Source organism: Mirounga angustirostris, unplaced genomic scaffold (genome assembly GCF_029215605.1).
Source record: "Mirounga angustirostris isolate CCGP_5_RB_7025 unplaced genomic scaffold, mMirAng1.0.hap1 SCAF_15, whole genome shotgun sequence".
NCBI lineage: Eukaryota > Metazoa > Chordata > Mammalia > Carnivora > Phocidae > Mirounga > Mirounga angustirostris.
Genome location: NW_026991723.1, coordinates 28,369,768 through 28,392,504, shown reverse-complemented (window position 1 = coordinate 28,392,504; position 22,737 = coordinate 28,369,768). Strand labels below are relative to the sequence as shown.

General features: G+C 53.3%; 1 protein-coding gene across 11 annotated transcripts in view; it reads right to left on the bottom strand.

Moving 5' to 3' along the window:
- Positions 1 to 252: 252 nt before the first annotated feature.
- Positions 253 to 22,737, bottom strand: part of DAPK1 (death associated protein kinase 1) — a 180,180-nt gene continuing 157,695 nt past the window's right edge. For 8 of the 11 annotated variants that reach the window (XM_064579640.1, XM_064579635.1, XM_064579634.1 and 5 more), the window contains 8 exons: positions 18,928 to 19,150; positions 13,899 to 14,087; positions 11,488 to 11,685; positions 10,402 to 10,540; positions 8,785 to 8,905; positions 5,299 to 5,487; positions 1,555 to 2,783; positions 253 to 1,081 (listed from right to left, as the gene is read on the bottom strand). In XM_064579640.1, the coding sequence (XP_064435710.1) occupies positions 1,048 to 1,081; positions 1,555 to 2,783; positions 5,299 to 5,487; positions 8,785 to 8,905; positions 10,402 to 10,540; positions 11,488 to 11,685; positions 13,899 to 14,087; positions 18,928 to 19,150 (2,322 nt within the window). In that variant the 3' untranslated portion in view covers positions 253 to 1,047. Of the gene's footprint in view, positions 2,784 to 5,298; positions 5,488 to 8,784; positions 8,906 to 10,401; positions 10,541 to 11,487; positions 11,686 to 13,898; positions 14,088 to 18,927; positions 19,151 to 22,737 lie in introns of those variants that run through there. The other 3 variants (XM_064579641.1, XM_064579643.1, XR_010407790.1) reach the window with 3 other exon arrangements.

Here is a 22,737-nt window from a genome sequence, read left to right as displayed (position 1 = left end):
ACACAAGGACAACGGAAGGGGCTCCCTTCTTCAGCTGAGAACAAATGTGAAAACCCTCTGGGCTCTTCCCATTTCCCCGTACCGTTCCCAATTTTAGTAGTAACACCCCCCAGATAAGCTGGTGTTTCCATACGGGGGTTCAGGTTCACGGACTTTCTGGACTTCAGTGTGGTTTGCCTGCTCTGTGGGTTACTGCTGGGTGAAAACAAAACAGAGATAAAGGATTCCTTTTGAATGAAAGACTAACAATCGAATGCAACAAGCAATAGTTTATTTATATTAAAAAAAGGGAAAAGAAAAAAAGAGAACAGAAAAGAAAAACCAACATCTTTTTACTACATTGTATAGATTAAGTAAAAATACCTGTATTCATATATATGTATATACATACTGCATATATATATATATACACACACATATACACACATGTAATGTAACATTAAAATTACATGCTTCCCAGGACAGAAGAATTAGGACACGTTCCCTCATATCAACTTAATACTCTATCACAATTTAAAATCACTGCAAGGAAACTGGCTTCCTTCATCTTATTAGACTTCAAGTATATGAAGTTATGGAACCAGGATCTAAATGTGAAAATCATCTTCTGTGCACCAGTGACAACAGACTGTCACATCACAGGTCAGGGGTGTTCTGAGTTCTCCCACAGACCTTCCTCACCTACAGCTGTGTCACCTTCTACCTGAGATGCGTGGGAATGAGGCAGGGGGACAGTCTGCAGGTACTGCGTGGACGCGCACATTGACGTTTAAACAAGAACAACAAAGACATGTGTTTCCATGAAAACAACACTGGCCGTAAAATGACTCTAGAAGAGGATTCCTTCCTCCCCTTTCCTTGCCAAGTGAAACACAAGAATTACTGGGGGGAAAAAAAAAAACCTCAGGGTGAAGCACCTCTGGCGATGATCAGCAGACAGCAAGGGACAGAGAGGGAGCGTCTCCTTCACGACAGCTCCTGGCTGACCTGGATGGTCTCAAACACACCCTCTTCTGCAAAGGCACTCACATGTTGTCTGTTTATCAGTCATACAGCGGGATTCCACACATGGGAGTCTTTCCTACAAATATCAAAGAGAGAAGCTGAGGACATGGTCTAACAAGAAAAAGAGGATAAGAAATACACATTTTGGATAAATGTGTGCTTTTTTTTTTTTCTTTAAAGGACAATCCGTAGTTTAAAAAATTTCATTGAAAGCTAGGAATTCCAGTAAAATTATCAGCAAGAAGCAAGGTGCTGGAGATGAGAGATGGATCCAGAACGCAGAGAGGAGGGACGCTAGTTTCTCAAATGGCCAAAGGACAGGGTTATGTATGGTCTGCTCTGAAACTAGAAAGACCATTCACATACAGTGGAGTGTGTGAGTGGGAGGGAGGTAGTGGCAGAGAGATTGGTAAAGCAGGAGGGAGGGTGGCGTCCTTCAGTATGTGGGCACAGGGAAGATGCACCCTGAATTTCCGATGGGAAAGAGGGGCTGCGTCCCCCTGGTCTGCAGTCCAAAGAGACCCTGCCCAAGCCAAAGGCTGCCCTCACCGGGACACGACGGAGCTAATGGAATTGTAAGATGTGCCACTGTTGCAGCTTGAGTCATAGGCCTCCTGGCCATTGCCGTCGAGGTTGATCTTGAACACAGAGGACGCCTTCAGTAGAAAGTCCGCCGCGTCCCGACGCCCCAGCTCCCGCAGTTTGGACATGAGGATGCCCACCGTGCTCTCGGGGTAGGAGGCCCATTCCCGGAGCAGGGCGTGGACCGGGCTTGGGAGGAACTCCTTGGGAGCCCCGTTATTGGTGTTGTACTTCGCCACAAGGTCGGGGAGACCCAAGTTCATGGCGAGAAGGCACCAGTCCTTTCCCATGGGATCGGGGGGGTCCAGGAGACGACATAGTTTCCTCCGGGTCAGGAGGTTCAGATCTGAGGCGTGGATGTCCATCCCTAGGCTGGCCTGTGAGTACACGTCGTGACACCCAAAGCACATGATGCTGCTGAAGCTCTCCTTGTACCCACCCATGGTGTTCGTCAGTGAGGTCTCCTTCAGGGTCTGCGCCCGGAAGAAGTCCCGCGGCTGGTAGATCATGACGGGCTCATGGTGCTCCCGCAGCTGCTGGGGGCTCAGGTAATGCTTCACCGTCAGCAGCCCCGGGAGCGTGGTGGCCATGACGTTCTCCATGGTGCTGCACACGGAGTCCAGCAGGAGGCAGCACTTGATCTTTTCCGTCTCCAGCCCTCGCACCTGCACCTCGATGCCCTGGCCGTGGTTGACGAGAAGCACCAGCAGCTCGGCCCCACGGTTGGCAATCTTGCAGCCGTTCACCCACAGGCGGATGTCTGCGTCGCCCTCAGCGCTCTGCTGGTGGATCCACCGGCAGAGGTTCACCTGGACCTTGTGAAAGATGCCGCACGGGAAGGGGGTGAGGTACTCCACGGGGACGATGCGCACGCCACCATAGACCCTCCCCTCGTCCTCCTCGTCCGTCCAGGAGCGGTGGAGGTTGTCTGTCTTGATCAGGGCAGGGATGTCCACCATGGTCCCGCTGCTCAGGTCCCGGGCGCAGATGTCCATGGCATCGAGGATCTGCAGCAGCTCCTCCACGTCACTGTCGGGCACCAGGCGCTGGACGTCTTCCACGGTGTAGCGGCCCCGGTAGTGGTGCAGGGCCCGCGGGGTCTCCACGGAGAGCAGCTTCCCCAGGACGTTGGTGCAGAGCCAGCGGGGGTCCAGGAGTAACACGTCCTGGACCGTTTCACTCTGCATGATGTTGATCTGCCAGAAGGGACAACAGGAGGTCACACATGGGGACCGAGATGGCCAGATGCACCAGCTGTGCAGAGCGCGAGAGGACCCAGGCAATGATAAAATCTGCGCACGTGCTGCAAAAACTGACCCAGGGCATTGATGTGGACGGATCTCGGAAATCCAACACAGACCCAAAATAGCAGCCTGAGAAGGTTATGAGAGAAACCAAAAAGCCTCCCTTTGACAATTGAAAAAAAAGGTCAACGTAATGAATGAAAGACATAAAAGAGAGAGAGGTGGTGGCCAAATGCAATGAGTAAATTCTGACTGGATTCTACATCCCCAAATAAACACACAAATGAATAAAAACAGCTACGAAAGAAATGACTGGGGTAAGTGGCAAACGCTCCAATGAGGACTATTACATCAGTGCTATGTTTCTGGAACATAATTAATTATATTGTGCTAATGTGGGTGACTCCATCCTTAGCCCTCTGTCCTGTTCACGTCCACTCGTGGATGCCCTCAGCTACGTGGTGTCCAGAGACTCCTGGAGATTAATACATGAACCTGAGAAACACCCACCAAGGCCAGGAGGGTGGGAAGCTTGCTTATTGGCCCTTTGTAAATTTGTCAAAGATAACAAAGTCTCGGGGCACCTGGGTGGCTCAGTCGTTAAGCGTCTGCCTTCGGCTCAGGTCATGATCCCAGAGTCCTGGGATCGAGCCCCGCATCGGGCTCCCTGCTCCGCGGGGAGCCTGCTTCTCCCTCTTCCACTCCCCCTGCTGTGTTCCCTCTCTCACTGTCTCTCTCTCTCTGTCAAATAAATAAATAAAATCTTTAAAAAAAAAAAAGATAACAAAGTCTCTTCCCTTCCTCACACACACACGTGGTGCTGCAAGACCTAATTCAATGTTAGATGTCAGTGAGGGGCACGTGGACCCTTTGCTCTCACTGCACTGCCCTTCTGTGCATCCCCCTGCGCTATAAAATCCATAGACAACACTCCAGACTTTGTGGAGAAGCGCAGTGCGGCTGGGTCCTTGCCCGCCCCATCTCCCCTGCTCATAAGCTACCCCGAATAAAAATGTGTAAACTCTAAGGAGTCGCCTCCTTCGTTTCTTTGGTCTCAATTCGGGGACTACTTTACTGTCCCTCCTCCACCCTGTACTAGTGGGAGAGGACCCCACGGCTTAGGAGCTACAGGCTAAATTATTTGGGGGTGCAATGTCATACTTGAAAAATAAATAAATAGAACAGAGAGAGAGAAAGCCAATGGAGCAAAGTGTCAGTCAGGGAAGACAGACTGAGACACCAGCCCCACAGGAGACTTCGTGCGGTGAGGGGTCCCGGAGCAGAAACAGGCATCAGGACAACCGGTGACATGTGCCTAGGAGCTTCGTTACCAGCGGTCAGTAACAGGACTGGGGGAGGGGCTGGTGGCCGAGCGGAGCGGGGGCACCTGACAGATTCCCCTTCCTTACTCCTACCACCAGATCATCACTTACCCACTTACTAAAGTCTCAAGGGCAAGGAGAATGAAGAATAAAGTGGATTATACCCTGGATCTAGAAACTGCTCGTCAAATACCAGAAGGCAAGAGAATACTGGGCCAGTGGAGTGAGTTTATTATTCCGGTTAATCTTAGCTTGGATCCCAGTCCTTGGATTCAGTCACTTTAAAGTACGGCCAGAGGGGCCTGTAGATGACCGGTAGTCTCAGGGGAGTTCAGATGCTCCTGCTCTCACTGCTTGACGCTCTAGTTTTCAGGGTCACTGGATTCAAGCCTATCTGATCCACACACACGGGCCTTGAGTCAGGGGGACACTGAGACCGCACAGGAAGCTCCTGGTGTCTAAAATTCTCAGAACTGCCTCTGGGTTTTCATGTTCGGAACTGCTCTTTGTGGCCCAGCCTAGCCTCAACTGTCCCCTGATGTCACAGGACGGAGGAACAGGAAGGCGAGGCCCCCTCTCTGGGGACAGGCAGAGGAGGGAATTAGAACGGCATTCCCAAGCCGCACCCCAGTGCTGAATGCCATACAAGCAGGAGCAAAGATCCCCATTTCTTGGTCATTTCCGGGGACACTGCTCGCTGGGTTGTAATGTCTCCGGACATCTTCTCGTCACCGCCTTTTCTTGATCATCTGTGAACCTGAGAGTCTGTTTGGAACACGTAACAGCCCCTGCTGAGCTGCATCCAGAGGCTGCAGGAATCACAGCTAAGCACCAGGTGCCCCAGGAGGAAAGAAGAGAGGCCCAGTCGCCCCATGCGGCGGGAACTGGGCTCCCTAACCCGTAAGAGCTGGAAAACGAACAAATCTGAACACAACCACGGGACAGCTCTAGGGGGCGTGGGGGAGCCGAGAACTGCAGGTCAGAGAATCACCTGGGCCTCTGTGGGACAGCCCCGTGTCTGGATAGATTATGGGTAGTTGGGCACTTTCCATTCCGCCTCTCCAGACTCCAAGCACCTTCCGCGCGGGGACAGAAGCACGTCCGTGGAGCCCCTCCCACACCCCCGCCTGGGCTGCAGCCCCTACCTCGCCAGCACTGTGCAGCTGCTGGGCTATGCGCCTGAGGTCGCCCTCTCTGGCCAGTGGGTTCAGCTGGTCTTGCACGTCGTACACGAACTGCTGCAGCGACATGAGCTGGTTGGGCCCGTTGAGCTTCCTCCAGGAAGGCAGCGTGGACATGATTTTCTCACACAGGTGGGTCATCGGAGGGCACACCTAGAACATGCAGGACAGGACAGGTCAACCTGCGGCCGAGGGGCTCCCTCGGAGAAGCCCAGGTAGAGAGGATGGCACTCTTTTCTGCATCGTTGCAAGAAATACTCGGGACGAGTGAGTGCTTTTTTGTTGGGCATACTGGGCCAGTTCTTTTTTTTTTTTTTTTTTAAGATTTTATTTATTTGACAGAGAGATACACACAGCGAGAGAGAGAACACAAGCAGGGGGAGTGGGAGAGGGAGAAGCAGGCTTCCCGCCGAGCAGCGAGCCCGATGCGGGGCTCGATCCCAGGACTCTGGGATCATGACCTGAGCCGAAGGCAGACGCCTAACGACTGAGCCACCCAGGCGCCACCTGGGCCAGTTCTTTTTTAAAGTGTGACCTCTCCGCGAAACCCACTTACAAGTGTAAAATGGTACGGATGCTTTCATTTCTACTGTTAACAGTTAAAGAGTTGGTGAGGCTTCGCAACAATGCTTTTGGAACAGAGACTCAATCAGAGTGCTCCTTTAACCCCTAATGCTGTGTTCCCTCCCTCCCTCCCCTGGAGCGACTCTTTCAGCCAGAAGATGGTCACTTTATGAACAAAGGGAGAGGAAAAGAGATGAACTGTTGTTAGCAATACTGCAGTGGATTTTTATCAGAAAATTAGGTATTCGTGGGACTGTTGCGGACATACAGTTTAGGTTAGACTAGTTCTTCATGGGCTTGAAATAGATTTCTTTCTTAAATTACCTCCAAGAAATTTTATTTGAGTATAGTTGACACGCAATGTTACGTGAGTTTCAGGGGTGCAACGTGGGGACTGGACTTCGGTCACCACACACTAGTACAATACTATTGATTATATTCCCTGTGCTGTGTCTTTTATTCCTGTGACTTATTCCTTCCACAGCTGGAAGGCTGCATCTCCCACCCCCTTTCACCCATTTTGCCTATCCCCCCATTCCCCTTGAAATAGGGTTTTTATCTTTTAATTGGATTAAATAAATCATTTTGTGACAGACTCAGATAATCCGCACACCGTCCTACTTTAAAAACAACACCAGCCATACATTGCCCTGCATCATTAATCGGGCAGTCCCTTCTTGTATCCTACCTTTATGTCAGCTAAATTCCACTCCCTATTCGTAAAACAAAGCTCTCAGGCAAAAAGGCAGTCTGTTTGCTGGGTTCCACCTGCTGGGCCTCAGGAGTTAAGGGTGGGGGGTGTGAAGCAGACGATCTCAACACACCCCAGTTCAGAACTCTCCAGGGACTCCCTAGAGCCTGGGGCTGAGGCCCTGATGCCCCCTGGTGGGAAGGGGCTGGGGTCCTTCCCAGACCACTGTCCCCGATCGCTGCCCACTGGTTTCTCTGATCGGGTTCCTCTGAGCCCCCCCAGACTACTCCACTCACTGACTGTGCCTTACTGTGGCCCCCATCAGAAGGCAAAGACTGGGCTTCAGAAAGTCCAGAGTTTTCCTGAAGGTTCCTACAGCACATCTGGAACTGGAGCCTGGTGTTGTGAATGGGGGCATGTCCCAGCTGGGAAGCAATAAGCTCTAACTGGAGGGGCCACCCGCCACGAGGGGAGGGGCCACCCGCCACCAGGGGAGGGAGACAGACACACGCTCATCATTCCCACCCAGGCTGGGGCAGCAGGAACTTTCCAGGGAGCATTCTGCCCTTGGGATGTTTACCCTTTCGTGTCAGCTCGGGAGAACTTTTCGAATATTATAGAGTAGCAACCTTTTAGGGGTTAGAGGCATTGAGAATATTTTTTCCAGTCTATTTTACCTTTTAACTTTGTTCATGGAATTTATTTGCCAGAAAAGAAATTTTAGCTTTTATGTTGTCAAATAGGGACACTTTCTTTGAAAATTCCTAGGGTTCTCTATATTACCTAAAAGGTTTTCCAAAGCAGTACCAAATTATTTTAAAAACACATTCAAGATATTGCGGTTTTTGTCTTCTTCTTTTTCACATTTAATAGTTTTAATCCACGTAGAATTTCTTTTTGGGATTCGCAGTGAGTAGAACTCAGTCTCATTTCATTCTAGATTAATAGCTAGTTGTGTCAGGTCATGGATGAAATAACATTTTCCCCAAAATTGAAATAGCATCTTTGTTTTCTATTGAATTTCTGTAGATATTGTGATTTACTTCTACACTCACGTATTCCACTTACTGATTTTTTTGATTTGGGATTTACTAATTACACAGCCCTTATAATATGTTTTATTTATTCTTCCACTGAAATTTTAAGATAAAAAACCCAACCCAATTGTCTCATTCCCATAGGATGTGTGCTGGAGCTGTACTAACTCTGCTAAGAGGCACCCCTCTTTTTTTTTTTTAATTTATTTATTCATGGAGGCGCCTGGGTGACTCAGTCGGTTAAGCGGCTGACTTCGCCTCAGGTCATGGGTCCTGGGACCAAGCCCTGCATCAGGCTCCCTGCTCAGCGGGGAGCCTGCTTCTGTCCCTCCCCCTTGCTCATGCAACTGTGCACGCACTCATGCTCTGTCGGTTTTAAATAAATGCATAAATAAAATCTTAAAAAATAAATTTATTTATTTAGAGAGAGAGAAAGAGAGCACATGCACAAGGGTGGGGGGAGGGACAGAGGGAGAGAATCCTCAAGCGGACCCCGGGCTGAGCGCGGAGCCCGATGTGGGGCTAGATCTCATGACCCATGAGATCAAGACCTGAGCCAAAACCAAGTTCGGACACTTAACTGACTGAGCCACGCAGATGCTCCTCCGCATTTTCTTTTCTTTTCTTTTCTTTTTTTTTATAAAGATTTTATTTATTTATTTGAGACAGAGAGAATGAGAGAGACAGAGAGCACACAAGAGGCGGGAGGGTCAGAGGGAGAAGCAGACTCCCTGCCGAGCAGGGAGCCCGATGTGGGACTCGATCCCAGGACTCCAGGATCATGACCTGAGCCGAAGGCAGTCGCTTAACCAACTGAGCCACCCAGGCGCCCGCTCCTCTGCATTTTCTAAATATCACACAATAAGTCACTTCTGGGTAGCTTTTGTGATTTGTAAAAGGCCCTGTTACCGAAACTGTCAGAATCCCAGACACGCTAAGGTGCCCCCACGCCACAGCCCCCTCCTCTCCAGGCCACCTCCTTGTTCTCACCCTTCCTTCCTCCTCCCTGAGCAATGGGACACAAAAACCGCCATGCAGCTGCCTCATCCTGGGGCCCTTGAGGACTGAACCTGACCCCGAGGACAGCCTGAGCGGCCCGCTCTGGGGTGACCGGACGGTCTGGGCAAACATGGGCCTGCAGCCTCCCAGCTCACTCACCGACACAATTTGGCTCCGGATGTCTTGCAGGTGACTTCGAAGGACCTTCATGTCCTTAGAGCCTGAAGCGCCGGCATCCAGAACAAACAGCTTGTTTGAAATGTGAAGATCGTTCCCAAACCTAAGGGAAGAGCAGCGGCCTCCTCAGGGTGCTGTGGTCCTACCAGGTGTCCCCCCAGACGGCAGCGTCCTGCTGGCCTGAAGCCAGAAAGTTCTCGTGACCTTGCAAAGGCCGCCCCTCCCCACCGCCTGCTGGCTTCTGTCATGTAACGTGGGTGCGAGGGGTGGGGACCCGCACGCTCCGAGTCCCGCGGGTGGCGGCGGCAGACGGGCGAGGGGCGGCTCCAGTCCCACAAAATGGCAGGGACACAGTATGGGAAGATTCCAGGTCCCCTGACGCAGGACAGGTGAGGCCTGTGCCCTCCCCTTGCATGCTAGGAGGATGGACGCCATTGCAGGGTGACGGCGTAAGAGCAGACGATGGGCCTGACAGCCACAGCTTCGATGGAAAATATTAGTACGAGCCCTCTTTTTCCTATCAGGAGGACCACAGGAAGTGTCTACAGTCGATCAATCGAGAATTCGCATTACTGGCAGATTACATAGAGCTGCAGCTTCAAAGTTTTTTTGACAGATGCTATGTAAAAATACATATTTCTGCACTGTGACCTGTGCACGTCCACACTGATCAATGAACCAGAAGTTTCACAGAAACACGTGCCAGGAAAGTCACGCTGGTATTTCTCCCTCCAGGCCTTCCCACTTTCCAGACAGGTCAGGACCCCCGAGTCACGAGCCCCTAAGGAGCAGCAACTTTGACAGTGAGCGATTCTGCTCAGTGGTAAGAAGACAGTCGTCAGAACCGAGGTTAAAGCAACAAAAAGAACCGAGGTCTACATCAACCATGGTGTCAACCATTGATGACACTGTATATGACAGACATTCACTAAGGGTTGAACTTATTTTTTTTTTTTTAAGATTTTATTTACTTATTTGACAGACAGAGACACAGTGAGAGAGGGAACACAAGCAGGGGGAGTGGGGGAGAGAGAAGCAGGCTTCCCGCAGAGCAGGGAGCCCGATGCGGGGCTCAATCCCAGGACCCTGGGATCATGACCTGAGCCGAAGGCGGACGCTTAACGACTGAGCCATCCAGGCGCCCCTTGCTAAGGGTTGAACTTAAACATTTTGGGGTGAGAAACATTCTCACCAAAAAATAATAAAAAGAAATAAGGAGAAAAGAGAGAGAGATGGAAGGTGATGGATGCGCTAACTAGCTAGATGGGCACCGCGGACGTCAAATCACCACGATGTGGATGTTAAGTAGATAATGTTACCTGTCAACTAGAGCTGCCTCCAGAAAGTGGAAAATCAATGCATGAAACCCCTACCAGAAGCTCCCCCTGGGCAGTGGTACCGGGAGGTGAGGAAAGAAGTGCATAGTTTGTTGTTTTTTATCCCGTGCTCTTTACTTCTGTTGCATCTGTTATGTTTTCAATGTTTTGATAAAAATAAAAACAATACCACAAAAGCCAACCAAGCAAAGGAGGCCTCCAATCCCTTCCTCTGTGTCTGTGAGCTCTGTGGGATGGCCCCTGCCACCAGCGACGCCCTCACCTGTTCCTGATCTCCTTGAGCAAGGACGTGTCCTTGTCATATCCGAACTCGCCTCCAGCCGGCCGAGGCACATTCATGATGTCGGCATGGGTGGCCACCAGGACGACATGCAGCGGGTTCTTCAGCTTGCCGCCGAAGGCTGGGGGCAGAAAGCAGGCGTGTCACAGGTGGGTCCTCCTTCCTGGCTGCCTCGCGTCCCTGGGGGAGGGGGGCCATGCTGGCCTCTGGATGTGCAGCCTGCCCATCGCGCGGGCTCACCGCAAGAAGGCCCAGGCCTGGCCAACATCGGGATGAGCCTGTTTCCTGGGCTCAGACCACAGAACACAAGGGAGCTTCTCAGCTCTTCCTCCAAGGGGGCCCTGCTTGCATGGTGAGGGGAAATCGAACTCTGGGCAGGTGCACCCTTTACAAGACAAAGAAAGCCCTCTGAATGCAGCAACACCCAGAAATGGCTGAGAGGATCTGTGGTGCACACAGACAGAGAGCCTTTCCTCAGGGGAGTGTTTAGGAACATCAAAAAGAATGAGAAAGAAAGAGGCAGAGTGGAGGTACCCTGAGGAGGTTAAGTCCAATTATTTGATTATTCTATAATTTTTGAAGAAAAAAATGGATAGCCCAGTGTCCACCATGGAAAGGAACAAAAGTGTATTCCACGCTGTCTTCTGCTCTAGGAATAAAGTTGAGATAATACGTTCACTCAGTATGGTCCCGTCCATTCTTGATGGAACTACAGAATGGAGGAGGGCTCATTCTGCTTATTCATCACGTACCATTAGGTAGAGGCACAGAGGCCATCGAAGGATGGATTCCACTCCCACCCAACCAAAGTGACCGCAGCTCTAACGTGTAGGGAGAGAGTGAGAAACGGTTCCCAAGGAATTGCTCAGACTTGGTCTCTGAAGAGGGCAGGAAAATGTGATCCTGTAATAACTCCCTGCGAACAAAGGGAGCAGCTGGGCCTCAGAAACCGTCCAGAGTGGGACTCTCATCGCAGGAAGGACAGACCAGGGGAGCCTCACCGTTAGCCCGGAGTTGCAGATCCGCCCAGAGGGAAGGGCGCTCACACACCGGGGTGTGCTAGCTTACCGATGGGTTCTTCAACGGGCACAAGAGACTTCAGGAAATTCAGCCAGAAGATCACTTGGTTCAACTGGATCTCGTAGGGTTCTTCCAGACTGAAAACAATGACGTGGATGGACGTGGGGTCGTTTGCGGCAAAGTAGTCATAACAGCAGAAGTATACAGGATTTCCAGAGAATTCCCACACGCTGAAATCACCGACTCCTACAGAGAGAAGAAAGATTACTATCTGAAACACCACCAGCAAATGCCAATCACAATTTTTCTTAGCACTTTAGGGACTGCCCAGAGTGCTGTCCATAGCATCCACCTGTTTATCTATGCATCTTCAAGACACACACACTCCCCCCACTTCCCCACACGAATGACCCCACACAAGGAAGGAGTCAGAGCCAACCGGTGACTTTGGGTTCCCCATCAACAAACTCACACAGTCAGAGAACGTATGTGGTAAGATTCCCTAATCTTCAAATAGGTATAAATTCTTTTTGGAACATGACAGGGTATACAATTTTGAACGTAAAAGTCACTAAGATATGTAATTTAATTTTGGTTCAATAATGACTACATCCACCTGCCGCAGGTGAGTAAGCGACCTGCTCAGGTAGGTCAGAAGTGAGCAGGCTATCTGCACACGTGAAAGATGCAGAAGTTGATTAGCAGTTCTGCATCTGAAGGAGGGGGGGATGGAACTGTGAGGAGGTGGGGTCCATAAGCTCACCCAGTGTGGGGGGCAGTAGAAGGTCAAGCAGGGTAGAAGGCTGTGTGCCCTAGGGTTGGGGGGCAGTTGCTCCCTCATACCTGAGCACCGGGTATGGAGGGTTTTCTTGGAAGTGTCTGTGGGTGAGGCTCTGATTATAGTTCCTAAGGCACCTAGAACCTCCCAGTGACTATCCAGCATGTGGGCTCCCCCAGCCCTACACGACCACATTCCAGCAGGACGGTGACCAGCCATGCACCGGCCTCTGGGGCAACGAGGCAGGACCACTGATGTTGTAGGATTTCAAGTTCCTTTTCACTAATTCTTCCCCTCGGTGCTTATTTGGGTCAGAAATTCTGCAGTCAACAGTTCATTCTGGAAGATCCAAGGACTCTTCTGGAGCTTCCTCTTAGAGCACAGGCACCCCTGGGCGCAGGACTCTCTTAGGTCTGGCAGCTGAGGCGTTAGTGGGAAGGGTTTGGAGTAAAGGCACAGTCCCCTAGCACGGGGAGAACTGGGAGCACTGGGAGCCAGACTTGGGGCGGGGAGGGGCGGGGAGGAGCCGGGTGAGCGAGGGGTGCTGAGGGCAGGCTGCACGCCACCTCCACTCCGGGATCTCAGAGAACACTCAGCGTTTAAAAGAGAAAATGCCCATGGACTTAAATTCCACTTCACTGGATCCAGTGGTTCTCCTAGTGCGGTTCCCGGACCAACAGCAGCAGCAACACCTGGGAACCCCCCTGACCGGCCGCATCAGCAGCTCTGGGGGCAGGGCGGCAGTCTGTGTCTTCAACAAGCCCCGCAGGGGGCCCACCTGCACACTGAAGGTGAAGAGCCACAGCTCGGGGTGACACACACTGACATCTATTGTTCACGGGGTTCACAGTAATAACAAATTCCTACGTGAAGATGCTCCCGATTGGCATTTTCTGAGCGCCTCCCCTGTACCAGACACACTACCAGGCGCTTGGATCAGCTCATACGGTCCTCACAGATGGGTCTCCAAGAAATCGCTTTATCCCTGCTCTAAACTTTGCCTCCGCAAGGCAGGGGCTGGTGTTCAAGTGACGTGGGACAACTGGGGGCCCCGGGAGCTCTGGGGGCTGGGGAGAGCGACATAGGGGGCACAGCGGTTGCTGGAGAAAGTAACCTTCCCTGGTAACATCTGAAGCTTCACCCCCTTGGAAATGTTTGAGGGCAAAGAACACACGTGAAATTTTGCCTGTGGAGAAAATGGCCCGCGCCTGCAGCAGAGCATCAGCCACGAGTGTCGATGTATTCAAGATAACTCTTCTCACGCTTGCACTTGTCAAACTGCTAGTGGGATTGAATTTTATGAGGTTTCCAATCCAAGTGTATGATTTGCTCTGCTTAGGAAACGATTTACTCAACAGTCATTTATTAAGTGCCTACTGCGTGCCTGGGGCTTTGCTAGGTGCCCGGAAAACGATTTACTCAACAGTCATTTATTAAGCGCCTACTGCGTGCCTGGGGCTTTGCTAGGTGCCCGGGAGGGCATGGGGTTTAGTTTCACTAGTTAGGGCTATTAACCAGCCTGGCTTCACTGGGTCAGTCCTAAGGTCGCTTTGTGCGGCTCCTCCTCCGTCCTTGGGGGCTGTGACAGGTGCAGGGGGACAGGCTCCCGCAGGGGTCTGACTCACAGTCCTGGCGAAGGGAAAGGGGAGTGCTCCCCTGGGGGGCGGGCGGGCTACTGTACCGTTCAGATAAGCGTTCTGGATGTCGATGGCCTTAGTGGACTGGTCGTCAGCTGTGCAGTGTGGGTGCTGGGGCGGGGCCACCAGCACCTCCAGGGTCCCTCGGGTGAGGCCCGGCTCGAACATCATGCTGCGGCTCCTCACGCTCACGTGCTCACAGCCCGGGTACAGGTTGCTGATGCTCACGGACACTGCAGGTGGACGGGAGGCGGTGAGACCAGGGCAGCCTGTGTCCTGCTCCCCTCCCCCCTGGCCCACGCCCTGTCCCTTCCCGGGACACTCTCATCCCACCCCCTGCTGCTTTGGGCACGAGTGCTGTGTGGCAGTGGGTCCGGGATGTTGCCTCGATGCTTCCGGTCTGCTGCACCTTCCGTAGCCCTTTCCTGCGCTGCTCGGTCCCCCAGAGGCCGACCCTGCATCTCCGGGGCGCCCCTGCCACTTGGCGTCTGGTTGGGGTCAGCCAACGGGAGGCACTGGACAGGCTGGGCGGGGGGAGGAGAAGGCCCAGGTACTTCCTCCCTCCTCACTGCCTCTCTGACACGAGTTGTGTGTCTGTGACTCTAGACTCCCGTCCGCCCCCCCGTGGGCGGCTTCCCCCCTGGGCTCCAGTTTTCTCAAGACAGGATCTTCCTCGTCTTTCCGCCCCAAGGAGGGAATGGTTTCCTTCCATCCCAGGCCTTGGATGCTTCACCGTCTCTGGGATGTTCCCCTGACTTTTGCCCATGACACTGTCCTTCCGTTAATGTCCCCACCTGGACCTACAGATGCAGATGAAGTGATCCCACTCTGGTCCATGAGACTGTGTCAGGTTGACTGCAAAAGGATTCTACACAGTAGCAGGTCTGTCCAGGGAGAGCGGACGGGATCTGATATATGTCAGGCATTCCCGAACCTCACGGAGTTCTCATTAGGACAGAGCTCGTGTTCAGTCTCATAAAAATAATAATTTCACGGGGAGACCGTGAAATCATAGCGAGAAATCGTGGATTTTGCTGACTGCCGACCCCTAGTGGTGACAAGCGGCAGGCCCGGTGGAGGGGCCACCCCTGCCCCTGAGCTCCTCCCCGGGGGGACAGCAGGCCGCCTCCCCTGCAGCGCTCCCCCTGGACACCCGCTCCCCTCTGCTCCGGGCATGTCCTTCCTGCTGCAGCCCCGCAGTGCGCCAGCCACGACCCTCCACTGGCCACAGAGCGCGGACGTGTGTGGCCGCCGGACAAGCAGTGTGGGGGGGACCCCCCCAGGCCCGGAGTGGCTGCACCCGGAGGCAGCCAGCGTCCACACGGGCCCCCCGCTCCTGCGTCCTGCCCGGTGGCTCGGCCCTCCCGCCCTCATTTTCAGGAGACGACAGCGCCACGGGCCGGTGTCTAAGGCGCACCCACGGCCTGCTGTCGGAGGGATAGAAACGTGCCCCCGGGGACCTCTGTCCCGGGGAAAGGAGCCGGGCCGGCCATTCTCGCGGGGCTCAGGGGGACCAGAGCTGTGACCTGGGAGGGAGCAGAGCACGACCCGCAGGCCCTGGCAGAGCCACAGGGCAGTGACCGTGCGGCTGTGTTTGGAACCAGCCCTCCTTCCCTGGAGGCCACAGCTACCCCACCCATCCTACCCCCCAACCCCATCTCCCCGGGGAGGCTCCCACGGCATCTCCCATGCGCCATGGTCTGCTTTTCTGAGCACCGCCTGAATACTGCTCGGCACGCATCAGGACGTGACCGGTGAGCCGGCCGCTCTAGGACGGGCAGGCTCCACGTGGTGCTGCCTCCGGCCGGGCGCCCCTCAGCCCGGGCCTGTGTGCCCCTCGGGGGGCCGGACAAGGACCTGCTCCACGGCCCGCAGGCGCAGCTCCCGGCTCTTCCCCGACCTCAGGCACGTCTACATTTAACTGCGGGTGAGTCCTGTCGCCTCAGGGACTGTTTGGAAGGAGACTCGCCCCGTGCCTTGGAGCAGAGCGGCCCCCTGGGCATGAAGCCACACGGGCCCCTGTGGGGTTTCCCATCCCTCCCCTGCTTGCCTAGGCCCCCCGAGACCACCGGGCTCTGGGCCTCAGATCTGGGACTGAACTCCACCTCTGGGATAGACTGGGGGCACCTTAGCCCAGGGTCACACACTCCAGTGCATCCCTGAGATGTCATTTCTGTCACAGGACAAAACTTCACACATGCGGGTGGGCAGCCTGCTTCTGAGCCCCCTGGCCTGGTCTATGGGACTCTGGGTGAGGGGCTCGGGGGAGAGGGGGTGAAATGCAGAGCCCGTGCCCCTCTGTCCGGGGCAGCCACCCTCCTCCCCACTAACCAGCCTCAGGCAGCAATGTGACCCCAGTGTGGCTGAAGTTTCCAATTTTCCACAGGAAACCCAAACCCAACTTTTCAGTGGAATCTTCTGAGGTGTGAATGTTGGCTGCTAATCCTCTTTCCCCACCCCCACCCCCACCCCCCCTGCACACAACACAGCGCGGCAGCCGCCTGGGCCTGAGGCAGACACACGTTATGTCTCTGAGCCCCGGGTCACTTCTCTCTGAAGTGGGTTATGACACAACCTCATAACATTGTGAGAATCCAGTGAGATGACGTGTGCGGGACCCGAACCCAGGTCAGCACAGACCGTGTCAACCACACGCGTTGCCTTCCACGCTTCCTGGCTTCCAGGTTTTACTGCGGTTTCCCCAGAGAGCAGCCACTTTGCAGGCTAGACATCCTTTTGGTGTCCCCTTGGCCTTCTCTCGGGTCTTTGCGGAACTTGTCACTTTCTTCGGTCTTGCGAATCCCCGAGGGGACTTCCTTTTACACAAGTGACCACGGAGAGCAGACCTGTGCCTCCCGAGAGAACAAGGCCGTCCGCTCCCAGGAGAAGGGAGTACAGTTTGAGGGGTTCCCCTTTTGGCTCCTTCTGGGAGCAAAGCCAGCGTCCTCGGGGATGCTGGGAGACCAGGAAGATTCTGGAACGGACTCACGTGGGACACAAGAGAGAGCAGTGTTTACTTCCTAACAGTCCTGTCGGGGAAGCCCGGCCCCACTAACCTGTTACTTTGACAGAAATTTGAGGGTTTGGCCTGGAGACGCAGCTCTGAACCAAGGGTGTCGAGAGAACAAGAGAAGCGGCCTCCCCGGGGGACCCGCTGTGTCTCTGTGCTGACTGCAGCCGGGGCGGCTTCTTTGGTCCAGAGCGGACATTGTCCTGACACAACCTTCTGTCACTGAGTCCCATGACCAAGTCTCCCTAAGCCCTGGCTGAAGCCCTTACACTCGTGACCCTGGCTGATAGTCTGGCCTTCTCGAGCCACATTTTATCAAGAATCTACTTCCAGATTCTTCCAGATGTGGAAGATGAATGGAGACATTACTTCTGAGGGGTGAGGGTTGAGCAGGAGATAATATCTGTCTGTGGCTGGTTCAGTTTAGCTCATGGGTTCCTGGGGCATAATCTTCATAGCCAATGAGGACTTAGAGAAATTCCAGATCAGAGATCTAAGTAGATCTCTCTGTCTCTCTCTCCTTTTCCCTCTTTCTCTCTCTCTCTCTCTCTCTCTCTCACACACACACACACACTCAGCAACACTGGCCTGATCCACACACAGAAGACTGCTGGCTTCAGAGAAGGTGAAACCCATCTTGCATCTCCAAACTGAGCCCAAATTACGGATGACAGTGGCCACTGTGTGCCTGAAAACCCCCGACCACAGATGGAGTTGTAAGCATCGTCACTAAGCACTGGCTTATGAGTGAGACATGTCATGAATTCCCAGCTGGGTGCCCTCTAGGCACCAGGAAAATGCTGGGGAGATGCCCTATAGGCTGCTGCGTGGATTCAGGGAGGCGTCACACATACCACATCTTGTCCAGTTCCTGGCACCCTGTGCTCAGAAAGTACTCGCACTATGTGTTAGCAACACTGTACTCATACTAAGTATAAATCCGTTGTGGTTATTTTATCTTTACCTGGTTTCAAGTCCACTGCTGTTCAGAGAAAAGAAGTTGAAAGGGGCACATAACTCTCAGTCAAGTGTCCCTCAGCCCCAAAGACCGCTCCCCAGACACCCTCCCTCATGGAGAGAGGGAATCACAGCGAAACAAAACTTTACAATCATTGTTTTCAATGTGGAGAATTGATAGGACACCTTGTAATATCATGTAGAGAAAATGAATCCTTGCACAAAATTGAGACTGAGGAAACTCTTTGGAGGCTTATATTCTTATCTTTGCAAAATGGAATTCCCTCACTCAGGGGGACTGGGGAGAAACAACATCCCAGATGGCCCAATTCCTAGTGTTCTCTGTGGTGCTTCTCCCTAGGGGTGCAGGGGGGGCGGGGAAAGACAGGCACACTGCAGTTCTGGACATGAATCCACCCATAACCGTGTCTAAGAAGGTGGGGGGAAGACAGCAAAGTCCTCCTCCCAGTCAGGCTTCACGTGAGTGGATGAACCAACCATGACATCATTAGGGCCCCTTTCAAAACCACCAACCAACATTGAGATGCACAGAGATGGAATCAGATTTTGTTGCTGTGTTCTTGAGTTACTATGTGTGCCCAGCATTCCAAGAAGTAAGCCTAAGGGGGACAACCCACCCTGGGGCCAATATTACATGTGTAGTCTGGAACCTGTATCTGTCTATGTGAGTTTTGTCTTCAAGGGCTGAGTACCCTGGTCTGTGACTGTTATCCATGTAGCAGATACGTTTTACCCTGTCCCACTGTATCTAAAATAAATTCATGTAAAGTGCACATAATGTACAATTCACCATATTAACCATTTTAGAGTAGAACACAACACCATTCTGTGATGGGTACATTTGCAATTTGGACCTTTGTGTGATTTCGGTGAGGCCCTGCCTTGCTATTACTGGGCCATCTGCAAGTGCAGGCCAAGAAGGGGGTGGACACAGGGCCCACACCTAAAGCTAACAAGACAGTGAGATCTGGTCACCACAGGCCAGGTAACCAACACAAAGCCACCACTCACCCTAGACCTTGACATGGGACAGCACAAAAGCCAGCGCCTCGCGGAGAGACAGGGGCCGGGGCGGGGGCGCCTACCTGCGGGCTTGGATGCCAGGGGTGAGGGCGGGAACCTGGTGGAGTTGGTGGAGGAGAGTCTGGGCCGGCGTCTCCTGAAGAAACTTCTCAGCAGCCCACACTTGAGAGACTCCACCAGGGTGGTTTTCCCAGAGCCCGAGTGGCCAAACAGCTTCAGTTTGATTCTGGATTGGAGGTTCTGCGTGGGGCGCAGTTGCTGGATGAAGAGTCCCCGGTGAGCATCCTAAACACAGATGAAAGGGGGAGAATTCGTCACAGAACAAGAGAAGGCTCTGAGCAAACCATCAATGTGGGTTCTTGCAGTTTGGAACTCTCGCCGTGTCCTTCCTGATCTGAGATTTCCTCGTGAGGAGAAGTTTTACGAGCTACTGCTTTAGGCACTTTCAAACATGCAATGCAGTGCTCTTAACTGCAGTCTCGTCCTGTGCATCCCGGCGCTTATTTTGTAACTGAGGTCTGTACCCTGGCCTACGATTCTTACCCATGGTCCCATCGTATCTACAAAAAAAAAATTCATGTAAAGTATAAATAACATACAATTCCCTGTTTTAGCCATTTTAAAGTGGACTGAAGCTCTGAGGCGTGACTACATGTACAGCGTGTGACCAGCCCGGCTCTGGTTCCGGAGCATTTCCATCACCTAAGGAAGCTCCACAGCCATCTGCGGTCACTCCTCCTTCCCTGCCCAGCCCCTGGAACCACCAATCTGCTCTCTGTCGCCAGGGACGTGCCCAGGTCCGTGGCATTTTGTGCACAAGGAAGGATGGAGCAACTCCTATGAAGCTGTTGATTTTTTAAAAGAGAACCCAGGGCGGCCTGTGAGACTGGCCAGGGGCACCTGCTCCCCTGTGTGGAGGGGTCCTGTTCCGCCCAGCACTGTGATGGTACCGGATGCTGAGAAGGAGGGCATCGTGAGGTACAAACACAAATGCTGTGGCGGGGCCGGGGGCCCGATAACCTTCCCACTGTCCTCTCTCTCAGCCCTACAGGGAGAAGCAGGAGAATTCACGGATTCACTCACTCATCAACCAACATTTATGGACGGCCCCCATGGGCTAAAAGCACAACGCATGGAAAGGGAAGGTACAGACTGGGCCCAGATCTGTGTCCTGAGGAGACACAGACATGTGAACGCTGACACCAAACATAGCAAGAGTGCTTTGGATGGTGTGGGCAGGTGCTCTGTGCACCCGGAGATCCCACCTCGAGGCTGCACAATCATGCATCACTCCCACCCCCCTGGCTCACAAGCAGCCTCATTTTCCACCCCCAGCTTTCTCCCAGCTCCAAACCAGGGGCCCATTGGAGCTGTGGGGTGCAGCCTCAGGGGGATTCCTTCTGCGACCCAGGATGGTCCCACTGCTCTAACCTATTGACTTCCATGCATCCAGGGGACCCCTCCTGCTGAGATCTCTCCCGGAACATTCCTCCCCAGGAGGCTCTGGCCCAGGTGGGGGTCTCCACTGTGACCCCACCAGACTGCAGGGTGATGTGGGATGCTCTCCCCCTCCCGACTGGGAGCCAACTGAGGGGAGAGACGGTGTCCCCAGCACCTGGCAGGGAGATGCTCAATAAAGAGGTGCGCTGGAAATGACAGGACTCAGGGGGACCCTGCAGGAACCTCTCAGAGGGAACTGCCGGCTCTCAGTCTCCTGTGACCTCAGGCCTGGCAGACACTGCGTCCACGTGCAAACCTGGGGAGGGGGGTTCCCTGCTGCTCTCTTCCCGCTGAGCCACTGTGGCTTCCTCCACGGACCACCCAGCAAGCTCACCTGTCAGACAGGGCTCTGCTGAAGGCTCCCTGTCCTCCCCCAGTTGCTGTGTGGAACTGTGACCTCCCTTCTCCGTGCCGCAACACTGCCCCCTGGTGGGCATGCTGCAAAGGGCGGCTACTTTTTCAGTTCCCGGGGTTAGGGGTGCTCCTGGATGTGGGTGCTATGTGTTCAAACAGGTTCACAGAGTGTCCTGCATAGTGACAACTGCCTGGGTCCACCTGACCTCTGAGTGTCTGCTGAGCATTTATATAAGAGAAAAACCTAACGTTTATGATCATCTGAACTTAGGATTTAACTGCATGTTCCATGTGACACAGAGGTTTTGGGGGTCGGGGAGCACTGAGGGTTTAATACTGCCGACCAGGCTGGAAGAAATGGGTCACTCGCTGGATTTCTCCCGGATGCCGGGTACTGATGCCGATAAGCCCTTGACCCCCTGAAGCAAATCTGCCTCCCTTCATTCTAGGTTAACTCCCAAGGCCAACCCTTCCCTCCCTTCCCTTTAAATCAGGCCCGGCTCCCACCTCCCCTGCACGGGAAGCATCGGAACTAAAGTCACCCCATTCTGTGAGCATCACCTTCCACGGGTGTCTCACCAAGTAGATCACAACATTCGCCACCTATTTTGTGACGCACAGCTTACTAACACACTAATGCTTCTTTTGTGTGAAGCCTCTGTCTCCTTTTCCTGGGACAGGGGAAAGGCAGAAAACCTGCTTCCGGCTGTAATCCAACTGCTGGGTCCCGGGTGCACTGTGCAATTTTAATTGGCTTGTGGCTCTTTTCTGCCTCGTGCCCTGTTGATCTTGGCACTTGACCTTGGACACCACGTCTATCCTGTGTGCAGGACTGAGGATGTGTTTGTCCCCTCTGCCTGAGCCCCTCAGGCCCTTGCACTCTGAGGACACTCAAGGCATGGTAACCATGGGACACTGCTGCTGTCCCAGCGTGCTTCCGGAAGCTTCTCTGGCCCACGGCGGGCTTGATCCTGGCATCTGAGGGGCTTCATGCCTATGCCTTGCTCAACATTGCCCTCGACTGAGTACATTTCACTCCTTTGAATTCCATGCAGGGTAGCGGGGGCCAGAAGCCACTGACAATGTGTTTGCCTGATTCCTGGCCCAGCCCCAGAACAGAGGCAGGTGGGGATGAAGATTCTCCTTTTGTCCTAACTCTAGTCGAGGTGCTCTGTGTCAAGGCTCTGAACTTGGGCCTTGTCCTTGGCCAGGTTAGTTCAGTTTTAGCAAGAATCCTGCTCGGTCAGTTTAGTAAAAATCCTGCTCTTTCCTATGTGATGAAATTCCTCACCCCTCTCTGATATCTGATCCCCTGGCAAGAATCCTGTTGAGTAGCTGTATTGTGACCTTTAACACTCCTATTTTCCTGCTGCCTCAACATCCCCACAAACAGGCTTTGAGCAGTGGCCCAGGCATAGCAGGGCAATAAGGTGAGCCATGCCTCAAGTTTACCCCCAAATTTAACCCAGTGACACTCAAATGCTCCCAATAACATACCTTATACACCCCACCCTGATCCCCCATAAAGGCCCTTGCCAGGGGTCCTCCCTGCTTCCCCTGCCTAGATGATCCCCCATCCTTTTGGCCTTGTTTGGGAATGACTCATCCACCCTTCACCTTGTCTTTGGGAGGTAAGTCTGGAAATGGTTCTCTCCATCAAACTGGACAGATCTGCCATAAGGCAAGAAAGAAAACAGGAGTCTTCTCCTTTCTAAGGAGACCTAACCTGGTCCTGCAGGAAGATCCCTCCTCCTGCTCACCGAGAGCCTTGGAGAATCTGAGCACAATCGATTTTGATTTAGAAGTACGAAAGAAGCTCCTGAACTCTCTCCCCCACTGCAGGTGGGTGACACATTTTCTCTCGTCACCACTAGGTGGCGGCACAGGAACCAGAGGGGGCCCAGACCAGTGCCTGGGGAAGGCGGCCGCATCAACCTGACCCTGTGTGTGTGGCTCTCCAAGGCTGACTGGGCCTTCGATGCACAGAAGGTTCAGAAAGACGGTGAGTGGCTCCGGGC